Source organism: Brachyhypopomus gauderio, unplaced genomic scaffold (assembly GCF_052324685.1).
Source record: "Brachyhypopomus gauderio isolate BG-103 unplaced genomic scaffold, BGAUD_0.2 sc74, whole genome shotgun sequence".
NCBI classification, from domain to species: Eukaryota; Metazoa; Chordata; class Actinopteri; order Gymnotiformes; family Hypopomidae; genus Brachyhypopomus; species Brachyhypopomus gauderio.
The window spans coordinates 1,390,678-1,410,486 of NW_027506895.1; the positions used below are offsets into that span (position 1 = coordinate 1,390,678).

The following is a 19,809-nucleotide window of genomic DNA, read 5'->3' on the forward strand; positions in this document are numbered from 1 at the left end:
CTGTGTGTCTCCACCTGACTGTATGTCTTCACCTGGCTGTATGTCTCCACCTGGCTGTGTGTCTCCACCTGACTGTATGTCTCCACCTGACTGTATGTCTCCACCTGGCTGTGTGTCTCCACCTGACTGTGTGTCTCCACCTGGCTGTATGTCTCCACCTGACTGTATGTCTCCACCTGACTGTATGTCTCCACCTGACTGTGTGTCTCCACCTGACTGTATGTCTCCACCTGCTCTGCACTACTACAGCCTTATTCAAAGCTCATTTAATTGTGGGTTTTAATAGTAGCTGCAGGTTTTAATAGCTGCAGGTTCCCTGTGGCTACAAAGCAGCCAGTGCATCAACCTTCCAGAACAAAGACAAGTGATTTAATATATACATGTCAGGAATGATGATGAAACAATGTACTAATTATAAAAGGATGCATTGGGTTGGCTTAAAGAGAAGGTAGCAGATGACCTGTAACTGCTGAGATAAAGAACAGTTCAATTAACATCACCTGACATACGCTTACAGTAACACTAAACAGTAGTCTATAATTTTAAAAAAATGATGAATTTGAACTTTTCAGGACAGCTGTCAGTTTTATAGTCTAGTTTATGTGAGATGTTTGCGCGTACACACACACACCCACACACACACTTAAATTCTACAGTTTCTTTCTTTCTTTTACAGCATGGTCATTTACCTCCCCACAACTTGTCTCCCCTCCACTGTGGATTCAGCGTGCAGTCAGCCGTCGCTGGACGTCGTCACCCCAGTTCTGTTCTGTCTGGCTATAAGTCCCTCACATCGCCTCCACTGGGGTTCGGCCCGCCGACAACAGTCAAGCAGTACCCGCAGGTCTGAGTCACCGTGGAGTCACCGCTGTGCAATTACCAATCAGAGGTAATCAGACGGAGCAGGAAAAACACGGGAGTGTGATGAGCGGCGGGTCACGGACGCAGCGGGGCCACGGAGCACCGCGGCTAAAAACGGTCCCTCGCCCTCGCCCTCGCTTTATCTGAATAGCGCAATTCAGATAATCGTCGGAGCCGGAAATCCACCTCTGGAAAGAGGTGTGTTAAGAGGACATGAAGACTGTGAATCTGAACGCACGGACTTATCAGCCAGCGTGACTGACAGTATTATCGTGGGAGCCTCCGTCATTGTCCTGTCCCATTTGAACAATCGTGAAATACTCTAACGTGCAACGTTCGGACGAGTCCTCTGCAGCATCGGGTCGTCCAGTGGAGCATTAAATCTAGACTTCAGCGGGATCCTTTCAAAAGCCTCTTTACAAACGCCCAGATGAGCCGATTGCACCAGGCTTGGTAAATGAAACTATAATATAACATGAAATAGCTTTTCATTATCGGGCTCTCTCGCCTGACTGCTACGTCGGTCTGATTATCTACTTGTGGTTAGGGGACTTCATGCATCTCAACAGTATTAACCATCGCCCCATCACCTGCACTTTTCTGAACAGCTTCTTAATTGCCGTGGCCTTTCTGGAGAGGGCACGTCCATCTATTCATGCGGAATTGTCTAGGAAGGGGGGACGATTTTAAAGCTGGTTTCCAGAACCAAGGCTGAAATCAATTCAACTCACCCAAAATTTTTTTCAAATCGATTACATTTATTTCATTGTAATTTGTATATACACTGCTCAAAAAAGAAAGGGAACACTAAAATAACACATCCTAGATCTCAATTAATAAAACATTACAGTTGAAAATCTTTATTTATTACATAGTGGAATGCGATGAGAACAAAGTAACATTAAAAAGATCAATGTAAATCAATAGTATTATCCCATGGAAGTCTGGATTTGGAATCATACTCAAAATCAAAGTGAAAAATCAAATGACAGGCTGATCCTCAAGACAAGTTCAAATGAAGCTCAGTAGTGTGTGTGGCCTCCACGTGTCTGTATGACCTCCCTACAACGCCTGGGCATGCTCCTGATGAGGCGACAGATGTTCTCCTGAGGAATCTTCTCCCAGACCTGGATTAAAGCATGGCGTTGGTGGATGATGTCCCAGATGTGCTTAATTGGAATCAGGTCTGAGGAACAGACAGGTCAGTCCGTAGCATCAATTCCTTCATCATGCAGGAACTGCTGACACACTCCAGCCACATGAGGTCTAGCATTGTCCCGCATTAGGAGGAACCCAGGGCCCACTGCACCAGCATATGGTCTCACAATGGGTCTGAGGATCTCATCCTGGTACCTAATGGCAGTCAGGGTACCTCTGGCTAGCACATGGAGGTCTGTGGGGCCCGCCAAAGAAATGCCTTCCCACACCATTACTGACCCACTGCCAAACCGGTCATGCTGGAGGATGTTGCAGGCAGCAGATCGCTCTCCACGGCGTCTCCAGACTCTGTCATATCTGTTACATGCTCAGTATGAACCTGCTCTCATCCGTGAAGAGCACAGGGTGCCATCTGCCAATCTTGGTGTTCCTTGACAAATGCCAATCACCCTGCATGGTGTCAATTTGTGGACGTCGGGCCCTTATACCAACCTCAAGGAGTCTGTTTCTGACAGTTTGAGCAGAAACATGGATATTAGTGGCCTGCTGGAGGTCATTTTCCAGGGCTCTGGCACTGCTCCTCCTGTTCCTCCTTGCACAAAGGAGGAGCTAGTGGTCCTGCTAAAGGGTTGTTGCCCTCATACGGCCCCCTCCACGTCTCCTGGTGTACTGGCCTGTCTCCTGGTATCTGCTCCATGCTCTGGACACTGTGCTGACAGACACAGCAAACCTTCTTGCCACAGCTCGCATTGATGTGCCATCCTGGATGAGCTGCACTACCTGAGCCACTTCTGTGGGTTGTAGACACTGCCTCATGATACCTCTATGGTGAGAGAACTGACAAAATGCCAAAGTGACCAAAACATCAGCCAGAAAGGATGAGAACAGAGAAAAGATCTGTGGTCACGACCTGCAGAAGAATCACTCCTTTATACGGGGTGTCTTGCTAATTGCCTAATTTATACCTGTTGTCTGTTCCATTTGCACAACAGCAGGTGAAACTGATTCACAATCTGTGTTGATTCCTAACTGAACAAGTTCATTTCACATAAGTGTGGTTGTCTTGGATTTACTGTGTTGTTTAAGTGTTCCCTTAATTTTTTTGCAGTATATATTGTTTGAACTTGTGTGTTACAGCAAGATGATTAAAGGAAAGAGGCCAAGGAGCCTCGTGCATTACCTGAACGGCCCGGTACTGAGGCCTAAAGTACTCCTAGAGCAGGAGTATTTGAAGATAAAATGGCGCCCAATGGATATGCAAAAGAAAGTCAACATTACAATACAGTGCATTTTGAAAACATACTACCCAAGACTACGTACAGCAGTACTGTGGTCTCGAGTGCACGGGCTGTTCTTGGTCCTCGTGCTAACGATCTAACCAACATCCCACAGCCCCATTATCTTAATAGCGCAGTTTCGCAGACGGAGATAATCACTGCGTGTCTCTCTCTTCCAGAAGATGACTCGTCCGTGCGGCGGATCTTTTGTTCCACGCACAAATTTGCGTGGGATAAATAAGTTGTCTCTAATAACAACACCCGGCATTTATGCTATTTATATCTGTGAACCTTGCAGACATCGCAGATTATGGCTAAATATTACTTATACAAAACGGCAGAGGGGAGGGTTTTTTTTAAAGAGAGAGAAAGAGCATAAAATCTTCGGTCTGTTATTGTGAAGGCAAGAGTTATGTTCTGTGGAAGTCCGGAGAGACCGAGTATTGAATTCTGATGAATGCCAGCTTCATTGAATTGTATCCATATCGTTTATTTTTTTTCATCCGCCACTGAAAATTGATCACTGTTGAGGGGCAGAGACTAAATTGCTCTTGTCAGGGTCGCTCGCCCGTCAGGACTATTTCCAGACCTGATTAATCGAGAGAGGAGGTATACTCACCCACAGAAGTGAGTCAGTGCTCGAGCGCAGTGCTGAAGTGGCCGTACAATCCTGCTTCATTCCGCGTAGACATATTATATAGCTTCCAATTCGAATCATTTCAATACGCACTTGAGGATATTTCAGCCCATGCAGTCCTATACTGCAGATTTCATTTTAATACATCTTATTCACCATCAGGTGGGGGGAAATGGCGTTTTGTAGCAGCTTGGGACCTGAATGAAACGTTGAACAATGTTGGGTGGGGCAGCTGTAGACCATGCAAGACAAGTTCAGATGCACACCTGCTATATAGCAGATCTCTCAGCAAGACTTTAGCAAAAATTTTAAAAAATGAAAGGGTTAATGGGTTTGAAACACAAACATCAATAGCAGAAAATGTGAACGGTATCAGTGAAGATGCAGTCAGATAACCTAGACGAGCCGAGAGGTGAATGATACATTAGCTCTTCCTGTGTCACACAGGCTGAACCGCAGTATCTGCTGATGGACGTGTTGACAATAGTACTGAAACTTTACTAGTATAGTGTTAGTATTTTTAGAGATGTGTCTTTACGTGCAGAGTTATGTGTGTCCCTGCTCTAGACCTGTCCAGGTGCCACCCAGACCTCCTGTGATTCTGCGATGTTCGTACCAAATTATTAACTACATGAGAAGTGTAATGTGAAATGAAAACTGGTTAATGTAAATGGTACATGTACGTTTCACTGACGTCTACCTCTTTGTGCCATATTCTCCCACTGTTCCTCTCACTCTTTTCCTACAGCCCGTCCAACATTGGACATCGGCCTGATTTCCTTCATACCCCAACGGCATCTCCAAACTGAATGAGCGAATCACGAAGCGCAGAGTGAGGATTCTAATATAGATTTGGTATTTTTCATTTGGGACGTGGGCCTCTCGGGGATCTTTGCCACCCTGTCTGAGAAGGACAATTTATTGAGATCACATAAAGCGATGGGTGTCGCAAGATCATTACACACTTATTACAGCATGTTGCCTTATTACAGTGTTGCCAGAGCAGGTCTAAATAATTTGACAGTGTTGCCAGAGCAGGTCTAAATAATTTGCGTGTCCACACCTCAGCCTACGGAGTGGCAGACAGCGACTTGGAAGCTGAGGCCTGCAGGTTTTTCGGGTGACCCCGCCTACTGGGTTGACTACAGACAGACGGAGCGGTCGGCATGGAAACCGTCCACCCCCAGACAAGCGGCGAGCACATGGAACGTCTGACGAGCGCAGTTGCTGGAAACGAAGCAAGTGATGTTGTCTGTGGAGCAGAAGAGCCCGCTGGTACATGCTTGGAGGAACATGGTGTGACAGTGGCTGAATCAGCGCTTAGGGGTTTGTGTGTGTGTGTGTGTGTGTGTGTGTGTGTGTGTGTGTGTGTGTGTGTGTGTGTGTGCTCTCACACTGGCAGTTCTACAACATCAAACACCCTAGAGGTTAGTGTAGGGAGATGAAAACCCAACAAATACTGTCCCTTCTGAGCAAGAACTGCTCAGTTGTTTCTTAATTTGGAGACAAACCAAATACATTCAGGGTCTGCCCAGACAGTTTGGAACCAGGAAAGGCACAGATTCATCCAGAACCAATGGCAAGCTTCCTCTCGATCTACCACAGTGCTGCTCAGAGTGGCAGACATGCGTGTGCTGAAGGCGGTTTATCATGAAAGCAATTCATAGCCTCATTAAAACAGATCGGTCCTCTGTTTTTAAAATGTGTTTCTTTTGCTGCTTGTTAGTCAGTCCGTCAGAATCAGGTTCATACGCTGGGGATGCTGCTGGTGAGAGACACCAGTGTGCACGTTTCTCCAGGGCCTGTTAGAAGAGTGAGAAACACAGCAGTATGTTCTAGAGCTAGAACAGAAGGAACAGCTTAACGTCACTGCAGTAAACTATAGTGAGACTGGAAATACACACACACACACACACACATTTCTTGTATAGTTTTTTCTGTCTAAACTAAATATCTAAATTAAATAAGACTAAACTGGATCTGTAAAAATCTTTTTACAGCTTGCTGAAGAATGATTTCTCTTTAAATATTTACAAATGCACACAAATGATTTATTAGTTTCATATACCAGTCATTAACTGAATTTTAAAGTGCCTTGAACTGTACTACAGACATAAAAGCACAGTTAAATTCTGCCCTTTGAAAATCACTGCCCAGGTTTAAACCTGTATAATGTAATGTATCTATTACTATCCCCTTGTTTCTTGAAGGTTTTAAGTATGGCTCGTCAGGCTTTGGTGTAGGGGTTAGAGAGTCCAGCGTAACAGCAGTGCTGGGTGTGTTTTCCATGGGTGAATTCAGAGGAGGCGAATGCAACATCACCACTTCCCAAGCAATAGCTCCCTGTTGTACACAGATATGTTTGGATAATGCTGCTGTGAGAATGTGTGTCACTGCAGTGTGTGTGCTGTGAGAATGTGTGTCACTGCAGTGTGTGTGTTGTGAGTGTGAGAGCGTGTCACTGCAGTGTGTGTGCTGTGAGAATGTGTGTCACTGCAGTGTGTGTGCTGTGAGAATGTGTGTCACTGTAGTGTGTGTGCTGTGAGAATGTGTGTCACTGCAGTGTGTGTGCTGTGAGAATATTTGTCACTGCAGTGTGTGTGCTGTGAGAATGTGTGTCCCGCAGTGTGTGTGCTGTGAGAATGTGTGTCACTGCAGTGTGTGTGTTGTGAGTGTGAGAGCGTGTCACTGCAGTGTGTGTGCTGTGAGAATGTGTGTCACTGCAGTGTGTGTGCTGTGAGAATGTGTGTCACTGCAGTGTGTGTGCTGTGAGAATGTGTGTCACTGCAGTGTGTGTGCTGTGAGAATGTGTGTCCCGCAGTGTGTGTGCTGTGAGAATGTGTGTCCCGCAGTGTGTGTGCTGTGAGAATGTGTGTCACTGCAGTGTGTGTGTTGTGAGTGTGAGAGCGTGTCACTGCAGTGTGTGTGCTGTGAGAATGTGTGTCACTGCAGTGTGTGTGCTGTGAGAATGTGTGTCACTGCAGTGTGTGTGCTGTGAGAATATTTGTCACTGCAGTGTGTGTGCTGTGAGAATGTGTGTCCCGCAGTGTGTGTGCTGTGAGAATGTGTGTCCCGCAGTGTGTGTGCTGTGAGAATGGGTGTCACTGCAGTGTGTGTGTTGTGAGTGTGAGAGTGTGTCACTGCAGTGTGTGTGCTGTGAGAATGTGTGTCCCGCAGTGTGTGTGCTGTGAGAATGTGTGTCACTGCAGTGTGTGTGTTGTGAGTGTGAGAGCGTGTCACTGCAGTGTGTGTGCTGTGAGAATGTGTGTCACTGCAGTGTGTGTGCTGTGAGAATGTGTGTCACTGCAGTGTGTGTGCTGTGAGAATGTGTGTCACTGCAGTGTGTGTGCTGTGAGAATGTGTGTCCCGCAGTGTGTGTGCTGTGAGAATGTGTGTCACTGCAGTGTGTGTGTTGTGAGTGTGAGAGCGTGTCACTGCAGTGTGTGTGCTGTGAGAATGTGTGTCACTGCAGTGTGTGTGCTGTGAGAATGTGTGTCACTGCAGTGTGTGTGCTGTGAGAATATTTGTCACTGCAGTGTGTGTGCTGTGAGAATGTGTGTCCCGCAGTGTGTGTGCTGTGAGAATGTGTGTCCCGCAGTGTGTGTGCTGTGAGAATGGGTGTCACTGCAGTGTGTGTGTTGTGAGTGTGAGAGTGTGTCACTGCAGTGTGTGTGCTGTGAGAATGTGTGTCACTGCAGTGTGTGTGCTGTGAGAATGTGTGTCACTGCAGTGTGTGTGTTGTGAGTGTGAGAGCGTGTCACTGCAGTGTGTGTGCTGTGAGAATGTGTGTCACTGCAATGTGTGTGCTGTGAGAATGTGTGTCACTGCAGTGTGTGTGCTGTGAGAATATTTGTCACTGCAGTGTGTGTGCTGTGAGAATGTGTGTCCCGCAGTGTGTGTGCTGTGAGAATGTGTGTCCCGCAGTGTGTGTGCTGTGAGAATGTATGTCACTGCAGTGTGTGTGTTGTGAGTGTGAGAGCGTGTCACTGCAGTGTGTGTGCTGTGAGAATGTGTGTCACTGCAGTGTGTGTGCTGTGAGAATGTGTGTCACTGCAGTGTGTGTGCTGTGATAATGTGTGCCACTGCACTGTGTGTGCTGTGAGAATGTGTGTCCCTGCAATGTGTGTGCTGTGAGAATGTGTGTCCCTCCAGTGTGTGTGCTGTGAGAATGTGTGTCCCTGCAGTGTGTGTGCTGTGAGAATGTGTGTCCCTGCAGTGTGTGTGCTGTGAATGTGACAGTGTGTGTCCCTGCTGTAGCATACTGGGGTTTGAGAGGTCAATCAAAAGTCCTGGCATCCATATGTTAACACAGTGCACAGCAAGTCTGAGAGAACACATATAGCACATTCACGCTTTATTCATGTTTGCTGCTAAGTAAACTATCCATCTGGTAACAACAAACTTAGTACGTTTTCATGACACGGCCGAGACGGCAAAGACAGCAGAGACGGCAAAGACAGCAGAGACGGCAGAGACAGCAAGACGCTTGTAGAGGCTACTGGTCCTTAGCAACCAGTGATTGTGTTAGAATAATGGAAAGCTGATAAGAGCCCGAGTGGCTTGTCTAGTAAATACAAGTAACAAACGGCTATAAACAAGTAATTTAATCCCAACAAAAGCTTTGTTGAGTTTTATTTGACACTTTATGGAGGTCATTCGATAGAAGGCCTGGTGCTCTGTTTCTGCTGGTGGTAGAGACAGAGGCCCTCAGAGACAAGGAACATGGCATTAACGCACACATGTCTGTCTCACCTGGTCCTATGTCCTTGCTGCTCAGGACGGACACGTGGTAAGTAAGCCAAAGGAACAGCCCCCCCCCCCCCCCCCCCCCCCACTCCCCTTTATGGATTATGCAATAGATAAGAGTTGTTGGGATGAACAAACCAAAAACATTTTTTGTTTCAGTCAGAATTCATAGAAGCTATTTAGACAATACGATAATGTAGGATCAGTGTAATTACAAAAGGGAGAAAAGGACAAAAATAGCATAATGGTGGTTTCTGTCTGAGGAAGCGGCACTTTCTCGCGGCAGCGACGCAACACTTTAATAACTGTGGTAGCTGTGATTGTCTGACTGACCAAGAAAGCGGCCACCTATCTTGTTTTAATTAAAGAGGAAGACAGCCTCTCTGGAAAAGTCTTCTGCATACTAATCACGGTTATGATTCAAGAGACGCTAAGGAGCAAGCAGACACATAGGAGGGAATTGTCGCTCACTTCAGACAATAAGACAGGCAAAACCAATGTTGTATATTCATGTTGCAAATCCAGCAGCGTGATTGCCACTGAATAATTACGGTCCGGGGTATTTAGCATAGGGAGTCAGAGTGACACGAACAAGACGGTGGAGTTTCCTGACAGCCTACTGGTGAACCTGGGTGTCCTTTCCCATCTGTCTATGAACCACACTGCTCTGTCTCCATGGACGGAGCCCATTCAATGAGCCCTTGGGTCATTCACGTAGAACAGAATAGAGCAACGCTTATCTGTGTAAAAACTCATTACACGACGTACCATCGTCTTTCTACACTATGTTGACATCATTCTCCTTTAAAAGGGCAATTTGACAGCTCACAAAGAGGGAGAAAACAGAGATAAACGATTATATTATATTTACATATTGGCAGAAACTGTTTGCTGTGATAGGTGATTGTATGGGAACCAATAGTTTATTTCATGTGCTCCTCACATTTGTCGTCTGGTAAAGCCGGTAGAAGTCTATATAATCGTCTTTGGATATAATTAGGAGTCAAACGTATTGCGGCAGTGAAGGCCCAAATCTAGAACGAATGAATAAAGGGAGAGGCGAGAGTGGAGATAAAATAAGGTGTGAGGACGTCGCCACAAAAAAGTTGTGACGAATTACTTTGGAAGCCATATTGTGAGCAGCTTTGGTCCGGGTGCAGCGGGGCTCGTGACGGCGAAAACAAAGCGCGTGCTCTCCAGCGCGTGCACAATCAAAACAGACGCAACGTGCTTGGATGAAACGGTAGCCTATGCAAAATAAAAGACCCATGTGCAGTCAGGTGAAACAAAAAACGCAGATCACAAAAGACACGCGCTGCTTACGGCTAAGTGGAAAGGCATTTAATGTCTGCCCCGCTGACACAAATCACTATAAAATGTCTTTTTCACTGGACCTGTTTTTGTAGCTCCGTTCGGTTTGGACCGTATTGATTTGCCACCTGTCATTAAGATGGGACTTGGGCTGTGGCAGTGTTTTACAGCAGGTCTGAGCAGGCACTCGGTTGATAGGGGCGATATGCCCCATTAGTTATAAGGTAATAAAAACAGAGACCCGGGCAGCAGAAGAGACGTAGAGCAAATAATCACATCAATTGCTCGAAATGGCTTCAAGATCAATACAAATGCAATAGACAAACTGAAATACTATAAAACTGGGCAATATCTTTCTTTAATTTTTTTTCTTTCTTTGTAATGGACTTACACTTGAATAGGTCTACACCTGTTCGTTCTGAAATTAGAATTCGGTCTGAATGCAAATATTACGATTATTAATTTACTCTTGTACAACTCGGAAGCGTTTGCGCTTGTTTACAAAACTGACGTGTTTTAACAAAAAATATTTTTAGTGTAAAAAAAAATAATAATCGCGAGTTCCCATGGAGCACACTGTCGCAGGCCACAGATAAACACGATCTACAAACGTACCATAAATAACTCATTACGCCACGCGCGAAGGTATGCTGTAAAAAAGGAGGATGTCGCCCTCTGTTGGCTAAAATAAATAAATGCACCTTTTCCTACGTAGCACGCGACAAATAACAATAACAGGGCCTAAAGCTTTCTATCTTTAAAGATAACAACATTTTCACTTGTAAAAAAAATCTGTAGTGTTGTTTAGAGAAATATCTCTTAATAACTAGCTATCTATCAGCTTACCAACTTATCTGTAATTTTTTTAAATTAAAAAAGCATGCTCTAGTACGTTCAGCATTAAACACCACACGATAATATTGTACACTGGAGTGTTTATAATAGTGCGCCGTGTGTTTTTGCAGGACACGCACCCCCGGGATCACGGGACGCGCGTGGGCGCCTGACGTTACGACCGGCGGAGTCGGAGAGTAAACACCGCGTCGCTGCTCCGCCGAGGAGGAAACACCGCAAGTTCAATGACAGCTCGCGTCGCCTGACGTCCGACTCGAGTCGCCCGATCTTCTCCTGCGAGGTGTCCGGTTCCATCCCCGGTTCTTATCTGTCGTCTAACTTACGACCTGGTGCGGGGCGGCGGTGCCGTGCGGTACCGTGCGGTGTTTTGGGTAAGGTTGATTCAGAGAAGCGTCTCAAAGGCCCGGCCTGCTGGCTGGCTGGTACCAGATGACTACTAACTGGGAGAAATGTGGGTGACTCGGGCCACTTTAGCACACTTGATTGGTAAAATTGCACGTTTGTTTGTCAATATTTTCGCAGCGAACCCACACAACGCAACGTGTTTACTATCAGTTTAGGGATAACAGGTTTGCTACACTAAGTTGCCTTTAAGGCAGACAACGCGTTTACTTTCATTTTGGAAGCAGCAGTTTGGTTGTTATCTGCGGTGACTGGATATAAACATTTAAATACATTCGGCTACTTAAGAGAGCAGTGGCAGAAGCTATAGAGAAGGCATATAGCAAGCTGTGTGAGAAGTTGGACACTAAGGAAGGGGAAAATGATCTGTACAGATTGGTTTTAAAGGATAAAGATGGAAATGTATTGTCTGGTGAGGAGAGTGTCTTGGGAAGGTGGAAGGAGTATTTTGAGGAACTGAATAATCAAGAGAATGAAAGGGAAAGAAGGTTAGAAGAGGTAGAGGTTGTGAATCAGGAAGTGCCTCAGGTAAGCAAGAAGGAAGTAAGGGCTGCAATTCAGAGAATGAAGTGTGGTAAGGCAGTTGGACCTGATGATATTCCAGTGGAGGCATGGAAATGTTTGGGAGAGACATTTGAGGTGAGGGAGATGGAGGTGTTGAGATTCTCATTTGGAGTGACGAGGAAGGATAGGATCAGAAATGAGTTATGTGCCATATTTTTATATGTGCCATATTTTGTCAATTGTGATTTTTTACAACCCAATCTAAATTTGTCCTCCGAAAGAAGAAGAAGACTTTTTGAATGTTATGCCACATAAAACATATGGTGGAATATGTGTATAGTATTCTGCAAATGTGTAGTTTTTTAAGGTCATTCTGACGATGTATGATTGTATCTCCTCAAGAAAGTGAACTTTTTGTTGTGTTCCTGTTGTTTTGTTGTTGTGCGTTCCAGTATTATGTAGCCTGTTATTTTAGACCAAATATGCATGTATATAGATGCATGCAAATGTAATTAACAGCATTCATGTTTGTTTTTGTTTTGTTTCATCATCCTCTTGTCTTGCAAGCCCTCTATCCTCTCTGAGTAATGTGAAACCCCACACATCTCAGGAACGTGGACGATGTGTTCAGCGAGGAAAAGCTCTTAGGTCCTGAGGCGTGGAGATGGATGGTGAAACGGAACCCAGCCCGGCCGTGGTGGGCCTGGCGGGGAGGTCGGGTCAGCCCAGTACCAGGCAGACCTACCGCAGCAGTAGTCACTCACGATTGCTCCTGGACGGGCTCCTTGCCCTTCGCCAGGGCGGTATTCTTTTCGACGTGGTTCTGCTGGTGGAGAAAAAACCCATCCAGGCCCATCGGATCCTCCTGGCTGCTTGCTGTGACTACTTCAGGTTAGCCGCGTTTCACTGAGGAAACAGACAAACAGCAAGAACAAAAGCCCGATTTCAGTTTGTTGTGACTTTCTGGGAATTACGTTTTTAAGCATGCAGATTAAATCCAGCCATAAAGCTAAGGAGAAATAGTCCTATGTGGACAGTGTTGAGATGTTTGGACAGTTTTACAGCTCATAGCCTGTAACTGGGTCACTTCTCCCCTGCTTTGTTAGAGGTATGTTTGCGGGGGGGGTTGCGGGAGATGCAGGAGACGGAGATCTCCATCCATGGGGTCTCGTACACAGCCATGTCCAAACTCCTGGACTTCATCTACACGTCGGAGCTGGACCTGGACCTGGACACCGTGCAGGAGGTGTTGTGTGCAGCCACACTCCTGCAGGTAAGACCCTCACGCTGGTCTGACCTCCATGTTTTTTTTTAACAGTTTGGTTTGGTATATTCTATCGACTAGTATTATTACTACTTCACTCCTTTAGTAGGGCTTAAATCGGCTATGTTTCAGACAGTGTTGCTAAGATACCAAGTGAGAAATGTCCCAGTTCTGGCCCATACTTGCTAAGAATAAATGAATGAAGTTATACTTGTATATCACCTTTCTCAGAACCCAGGGACACTTTACAACCAAGACACAGCTTTTATGTAAAAACAACAACACACTGGTTAGAAGCAGCAGCTGATTCCCTACAGCATCTAGGGCCCTAGGGCCTACAGCATCCTCTCATTTTGAAGCCACTACAGTCAGGCAGCCCCTAGGGAACCACATAAGTCAGAATCGGCCAGAATACAGCCCATAGGGGACGGAATCGGTCACGTTCCATTCACACACACTGGCACCACGGGGCATTTTCAGAGTAGCCAGGTTGACCTAGACCTCCGTGTTTTTGAACCGCGATCTTCTCCTGACCCTTATCTGTGCTCCCGGATGGCCCATCAGTTCCAGGACGTGATCGGCTTCTGCTGCGAGTTCCTGTTCTCCTGGCTGGATGACGACAACCTCCTGGAGGTGGAGAAGCTGGCCGACGCCTACGGTCTGCAGCAGCTGGGCGAGAAGGTGCGCTCGTACCTCCTGAAGAACATCCGGACCTTCTCGCGCACGGCCGTCTACCGGCAGCTGCCCGCCGAGAAGGTCCTGAGCGTGCTGTCCAGCGACGAGCTGGAGGTCAGCTCGGAGAGCGAGGTGCTGGAGGCCGCGCTCCACTACCACTACAGCCCCGAGCAGGCGCAGAAGGACGAGGCTTGCCTTCAGGTGAGGGAGAGGGTGGAGCGGGTGGAGCGGGTGGAGCTCATGTAGTGAGTATTTGGTTGCAGTTCCAGTGACACGCGTTGTGGTGGTGCGGTCAGGTCCCCTTGCCGATGCTGCAGGCGGTGCGCTTCTGTCTGATGGAGAAGCCCACGCTCCAGCGTCTCCACGGCAGCCTGAAGCCCTGCCCCCTGCGGGACGCCGTCTCCGCCGCCCTGCGATACCACACCCAGGAGCTGTGGCAGCCCGTCATGCAGAGCCCGCTTACCCAGCCCCGGGTCACCTCCCGTTGCATCCTGGGATTCGGAGGCATGTACCCGCCGGGCGTGCTGGCGGACTGCGAGGACCGCTTCCAGGCCCTAAACGCCTCCTGGGAGCACTGGCGTGCGCTGGGGGCGGAGCGAGCACCCCGCATGTCTAACATGGGCGTGGCCGTCCTCAACAACTTCGTCTACCTGGTGGGCGGAGACAAGAACACCAGCGGCTTCCGTGCGGAGGCCCGATGTTGGAGGTGAGTGTGAGGCGCTCGTGATGGCGGCCCCCGCCGGGTCAGGCGTGAAAGGAGGTTTTGTTTGGGGTTGTTTTTGGGTCTTGGTATCTGTCACAGTATCACGTCTCAATAACTCAATAACTGCACTCTGCACAATGTCAGAAATGTTCATTGTCCGTTGTGTGCAGAGTTTCTGAAGTACGTTCGGCGTCGTAGAGCAATAAGGGCGTAAATGCTTAGAGGAGCGAGATTTAATAATGGGCAAATCAAAATCAGGGTCATATAGGCAGTTCAGGGTCAGATCAGACAGAGTATTAACCGACAGAGACATTTTGCAACACTTAACTAAGGCACAGACACAATACAACAAACACTGAGTACACGTTGAACCACTCACGAACATGACCATGAGGGCTGTGGTAGAAATTATTAATGAACATCACAGAGCAGACCAAACAAGGAGTTTAAATACACCAAACAAAACAAGGAACACCTGAACACACTAACGAGGAGGCGGGACCAAAACTGATGGATCGCACATGGCTACATAAACAAAACAGACTTGTCAGGTGGGGGCGGGGCTGGACCTGACCCTGAGATACCAGGCGTTTGGCCACTATTGGTTCGTTTCGATCATGCTCACGCCTGCACCACGTCAGGCCCACTGCGATCTGACACGTGACAATCACACGTGTGTAGCAGCCCGCAGTTCTGTGGCCTTCTGGTCACAGTGAGTCACGCTCCAGTAAAACAATACGACTCCAAAGAGCAATTTGCAATCACTACCAGCTTAAGTATGACAGAAAAACAAAATATCACGATTGGCACTGTAATGCTGAGCTGTTCAGCTGCTTTGCTGAAGCGTTGTTTTGGCGTGTGGTGTAAGTGAGGGCATGGCTTACAGGTACGACCCTCGCCACAACGCCTGGTGTAACATCGAGCCCTTGCAACAGCAGCACGCCGACCACTGCGTGTGTGTGCTGGGTGACCACATCTATGCCATCGGCGGACGTGACTACAGCACCGAGCTGGACTGCGTCGAGCGCTACGACCCCCACACCAACACCTGGGAGTACGTGGCTCCGCTCCGGAGAGAGGTAGCGCCGCCCTTGTGGACAACATCATGCACTTTTTTTTTTTTTTTTTGGGGTGGAGTTTGGCTGGTGTGTCAGGTGGTCTGACTGACTCCTCCCCCCAGGTGTACGCCCACGCCAGCGCGGTGGTGGAGGGGAGGATCTACGTGGCGTGCGGGCGTCGCGGCATGGCCTACCTGAAGGAGACCTTCTGCTACGACCCCGCGGAGGAGCGGTGGAGCGAGCGGTCCGATGGCCCCGTCGAGCGTGCGTGGCACGGCATGGCGGCGCACGCGGGCCGGGCCTACGTCATCGGCGGGTAGCAACGATGGCTGCGGATACAGGCGTGACGTCCTAAAGGTGCGGCGAAGCTCTTTCTGACCCACTGTACACAAACACATTCACCATCCATAAAAGGTCAATCTTAAACTGATTTAAATGTACTAACAAAGCATCACTGAGCAGTGTAAACTACAGCTCCTTTACGTTATAAGGAACTTTTATTATGTAATTTATGTATTATGTAATTTCAATTTAATTTATTATGTAAATTCATATTTTTACTGTGGGCACGACTCTGCAGGTGGCGTGCTATAACCCCGCGGCCGACTCGTGGTCTGTGGTGAGGCCTCTCCCGGCGGGGCACGGGGAACCGGGTGTGGCCGCCCTGGACGGCCTCATCTACGTGGTGGGCGGACGCTCACACGACAAGGGCAGCCGCATGCGCTACGTCCACGTGTACGACCCCGAGGAGGACGCGTGGACCGGCGGGCCCGCCCTGCCCGAGCGCGTGTCGGGCATGGCGGTGTGCGTGGGGCTGCTGCCCAGGGCCACGCTGGCCAGAGCGCGGCCGGCCGAACACAGGACCAAACCGCAGCGCGAGGCCACAGTAGACTGGGACGATTCGGACAACTCCAGCGAGGACGGGTGAAGGTCGGGTGGGGAGTGGGGGGGGGGGGGTTTGGGCGACTCCACGTCCAGGTTCCTCCATCGTCCAGCCGATGGCCGGCGGGACAGAGATCTTTTTACAACTGTGCCTGTGAGCCGTTTGTGATGGCTTGTGATGTGAGTCTGATGACACAAGTCTGATGAAGCCAAGTTTGAGGTGTGGGGGGGGCTGAGGTGTGTGTGTGTGTGGGGGGGGGGGCTGAGGTGTGTGGGGGGTGGCTGAGGGGTGGGGGGGGCTGAGGTGTGTGTGGGGGGGGCTGAGGTGTGTGGGGGGGCTGAGGTGTGTGGGGGGAGCTGAGGGGTGTGGGGGGGGGCTGAGGGGTGTGTGTGGGGGGCTGAGGTGTGTGGGGGGGGGCTGAGGTGTGTGTGGGGGGGCTGAGGGGTGTGGGGGGAGCTGAGGGGTGTGGGGGGGGGCTGAGGGGTGTGTGGGGGGCTGAGGGGTGTGGGGGGAGCTGAGGTGTGGGGGGAGCTGAGGGGTGTGGGGGGGCTGAGGGGTGTGTGGGGGGGGGGCTGAGGTGTGGGGGGGGCTGAGGGGTGTGTGGGGAGGGGTGTGGGGAGGCTGAGGGGTGTGGAGGGGCTTAGGGGTGTGGGGGGGGGCTGAGGGGTGTGTGGGGGGGGCTGAGGTGTGTAGGGGGGGGCTGAGGTGTGGGGGGGGCTGAGGGGTGTGTGGGGGGGGCTGAGGGGTGTGTGGGGGGGGCTGAGGGGTGTGGGGGGGGCTGAGGGGTGTGTGGGGGGAGCTGAGGGGTGTGGGGGGAGCTGAGGGGTGTGGGGGGGGCTGAGGTGTGTGGGGGGAGCTGAGGTGTGGGGGGGCTGAGGTGTGTGGGGGGAGCTGAGGTGTGGGGGGGCTGAGGGGTGTGTGGGGGGGGCTGAGGTGTGTAGGGGGCTGAGGTGTGTGGGGGGAGCTGAGGTGTGTAGGGGGCTGAGGTGTGTGGGGGGCTGAGGTGTGTGGGGGGAGCTGAGGTGTGTAGGGGGCTGAGGTGTGTGGGGGGCTGAGGGGTGTGGGGGGAGCTGAGGTGTGTGGGGGGAGCTGAGGTGTGTGTGGGGGGCGCTGAGCGGTGTGGGGGGGGGCTGAGGGGTGTGGGGGGAGCTGAAGTGTGTGGGGGGGGGCTGAGGGGTGTGGGGGGGGGCTGAGGGGTGTGGGGGGCGCTGAGGGGTGTGGGGGGAGCTGAGGTGTGTGGGGGGTCCTGCACTTTAATTCTTCATCCTCATTCAGCACACAACATGTCTTGACTATATATGTCTCTGTATAACTGTTAATGAGTTTACACACACACACACAAGCCTTCACATATCACACACATTCAGTGCTAGCAAACTAAGGCTAGCCTAAGGACCACACTGTTAGGGACCACACGACACCCAGTTAAGCCCCAGGACTTGTTTAGCAACATCATTTGATGGGATTGACAGGTTTGTGTGTAACAGATATAATGAAGGTGGCCTTATTGTGTAGAGATATTAATCTTTTTTCTTTTTTTTTAAGTTTTGAATCATTTGCCATTAATTACCAGCTTGACGACTGTGATGCATTTGGACAGTGTAATTCCTGAGCAGGACGGCCAGACCCTGTCCCGTGTGGCGTGGATGATCCGTCATATTTCGTTTGTTCTTCTTTTTCTGCATGTCATCTAGTTTACTATTTTGTTGGAGCGTTAGATACACAGATTCGTGACTCAGATCCAGAGTCTGTTCTGGTGCTCAGCACCTGGGTTCACTTTCACTGTGCCTTCACCTCCTCTCCAAATGCTCAGTGGCGAGTGGAGGTGAGTCTGTGGGTCGGGGCTCAGATTATTGGCAAGGTCAGATTATTGGGAAATCAAGCATGTTCCAGTCCTGCGGTTAAGGGTTTAATAGAGTTGGAATAGAGTTGTAATAGAGTTATGTGCAGTTCTACAGCTGACTTTCACTTTAGAAAGTTTTTACTTCTGTTTTGGTCATATTGAATGTTCACATTTATATTATGTGGTTTGTGGTTTATTATAACAGAAGGGAGGGGGGTGTACAGGTGGAGACCTAACGGATGTAGGTCACAACACTGTTTGCAGGGTTGCACATCATGTCCTAAGCACTGAACAATATGTTTGAATTCAAAACAAACAGAATTAAAATTTTATTTTGATTTTATTTGTTTTATTTTGCTTGCTCTTAATTTAATCTGTACGTTTGCTTCCTGGTTGCCACAGAGGAGTGATTCTCTACTGTATGACGGCCTACGACAGGCTTACATCTACATCTAGACACAAGTACTGTCGCACAACTACTCTGTTCATGTTCTCGGGGGCTTAAATGCTTAAATAACACCATTACATTGCAAAGGACAACCATTTTGTCTTATTGTGCTCATGTAACCGACGGCACATTTGTTCTGACTGTCATCATTTTACAGTTTGCAATATTAAAGTTCATTTTTGGAAACTGAATCACTGGACTGTATTATAGGACACCTGGCAGGTAGGGCTGCTGTGGACAAGAACACTTGACAACTTGGTCAGGTCAGGAGGTCACGTGCATGACAAATAGACCCTTGGATACCAGAAACAGTGGAGGTCCCACCCCTGACCATACAGCCTCCACCAGCCTCCACCCCTGACCATACAGTCCCCCACCCCTGACCAATGCAGGGTGCAGCTGAACTATTTTCACACATATTTTCATTTCCATGACCAGTGAACAAATATGCAGCATCACAACCTGCTCTGGTGTGAAAGTGTCACTGCTCATCGTCCACACGGAGCATATCAGCATCACATCAGCATCACTGCTGTACACGGAAGCTTGCCGAGATCTCACTTCCTACTGATTCCAGACCTGTGGAGGTGGAGCATGTGGCCTGTAGCTTGCAGGGAGGGAACACGTGTGATCCCTGTAGTAACAGAGTGCCCGTGATGTACACGTCACCACCTACAAGTTCTGATGACTTCACCAGTTGGCTCCTCTTCCAGAGACTGAGGCTCATGTGTTTGTTCCTCAAACAAGGCCCAAGAGGTTATAACACCCTTCTGCAACCATCAGCTCATTTATCACTGTACCCATGACAGGACCAGTTCCTGCTCTCTGGCTGAGGTCAGCAGATTTTCCAAGAGTTTATACCTGGTGTCATTTTGTCTTCTGCTGGACACGTGGTTTGGTGGAGCAGAGCAGTTCTAGCGCTAGCGTTAACATCTGCTGAGGTGTTGCACGGGTTCCCAGAACAAAAGGAACAGCCCAGTTCACCGCTGAACCCATGTGATCTCACTACGTGTTCACCTGTACCGATTCAGCCTTAAGGAAGAGGACATGTACAATAGTGGGCGGGGACCTAACAGAGGTGGGCTGGAACGACACCTGGTCGCCACGGCTACGCAGAGGGCACGTGACAGATGGGGCATGACACACTAAACAAAACACTAGGGCATAAAGGGGAACCAACATTA

The 19,809-nt window shown here is 49.0% G+C and overlaps 1 protein-coding gene across 1 annotated transcript; it reads left to right on the forward strand.

Moving 5' to 3' along the window:
- The first annotated feature begins 10,708 nt into the window (after nucleotides 1-10,708).
- klhl22 (kelch-like family member 22) lies at nucleotides 10,709-16,571 on the forward strand. Its single transcript, XM_076990279.1, is given in 10 exon segments — nucleotides 10,709-11,216; nucleotides 12,319-12,642; nucleotides 12,858-12,870; nucleotides 12,872-13,024; nucleotides 13,580-13,891; nucleotides 13,987-14,396; nucleotides 15,280-15,472; nucleotides 15,574-15,765; nucleotides 15,767-15,808; nucleotides 16,032-16,571. Coding segments are annotated over 9 exon segments (1,890 nt in total). The 5' UTR covers nucleotides 10,709-11,216; nucleotides 12,319-12,415; the 3' UTR covers nucleotides 16,380-16,571.
- The last annotated feature ends 3,238 nt before the right edge of the window (nucleotides 16,572-19,809 follow it).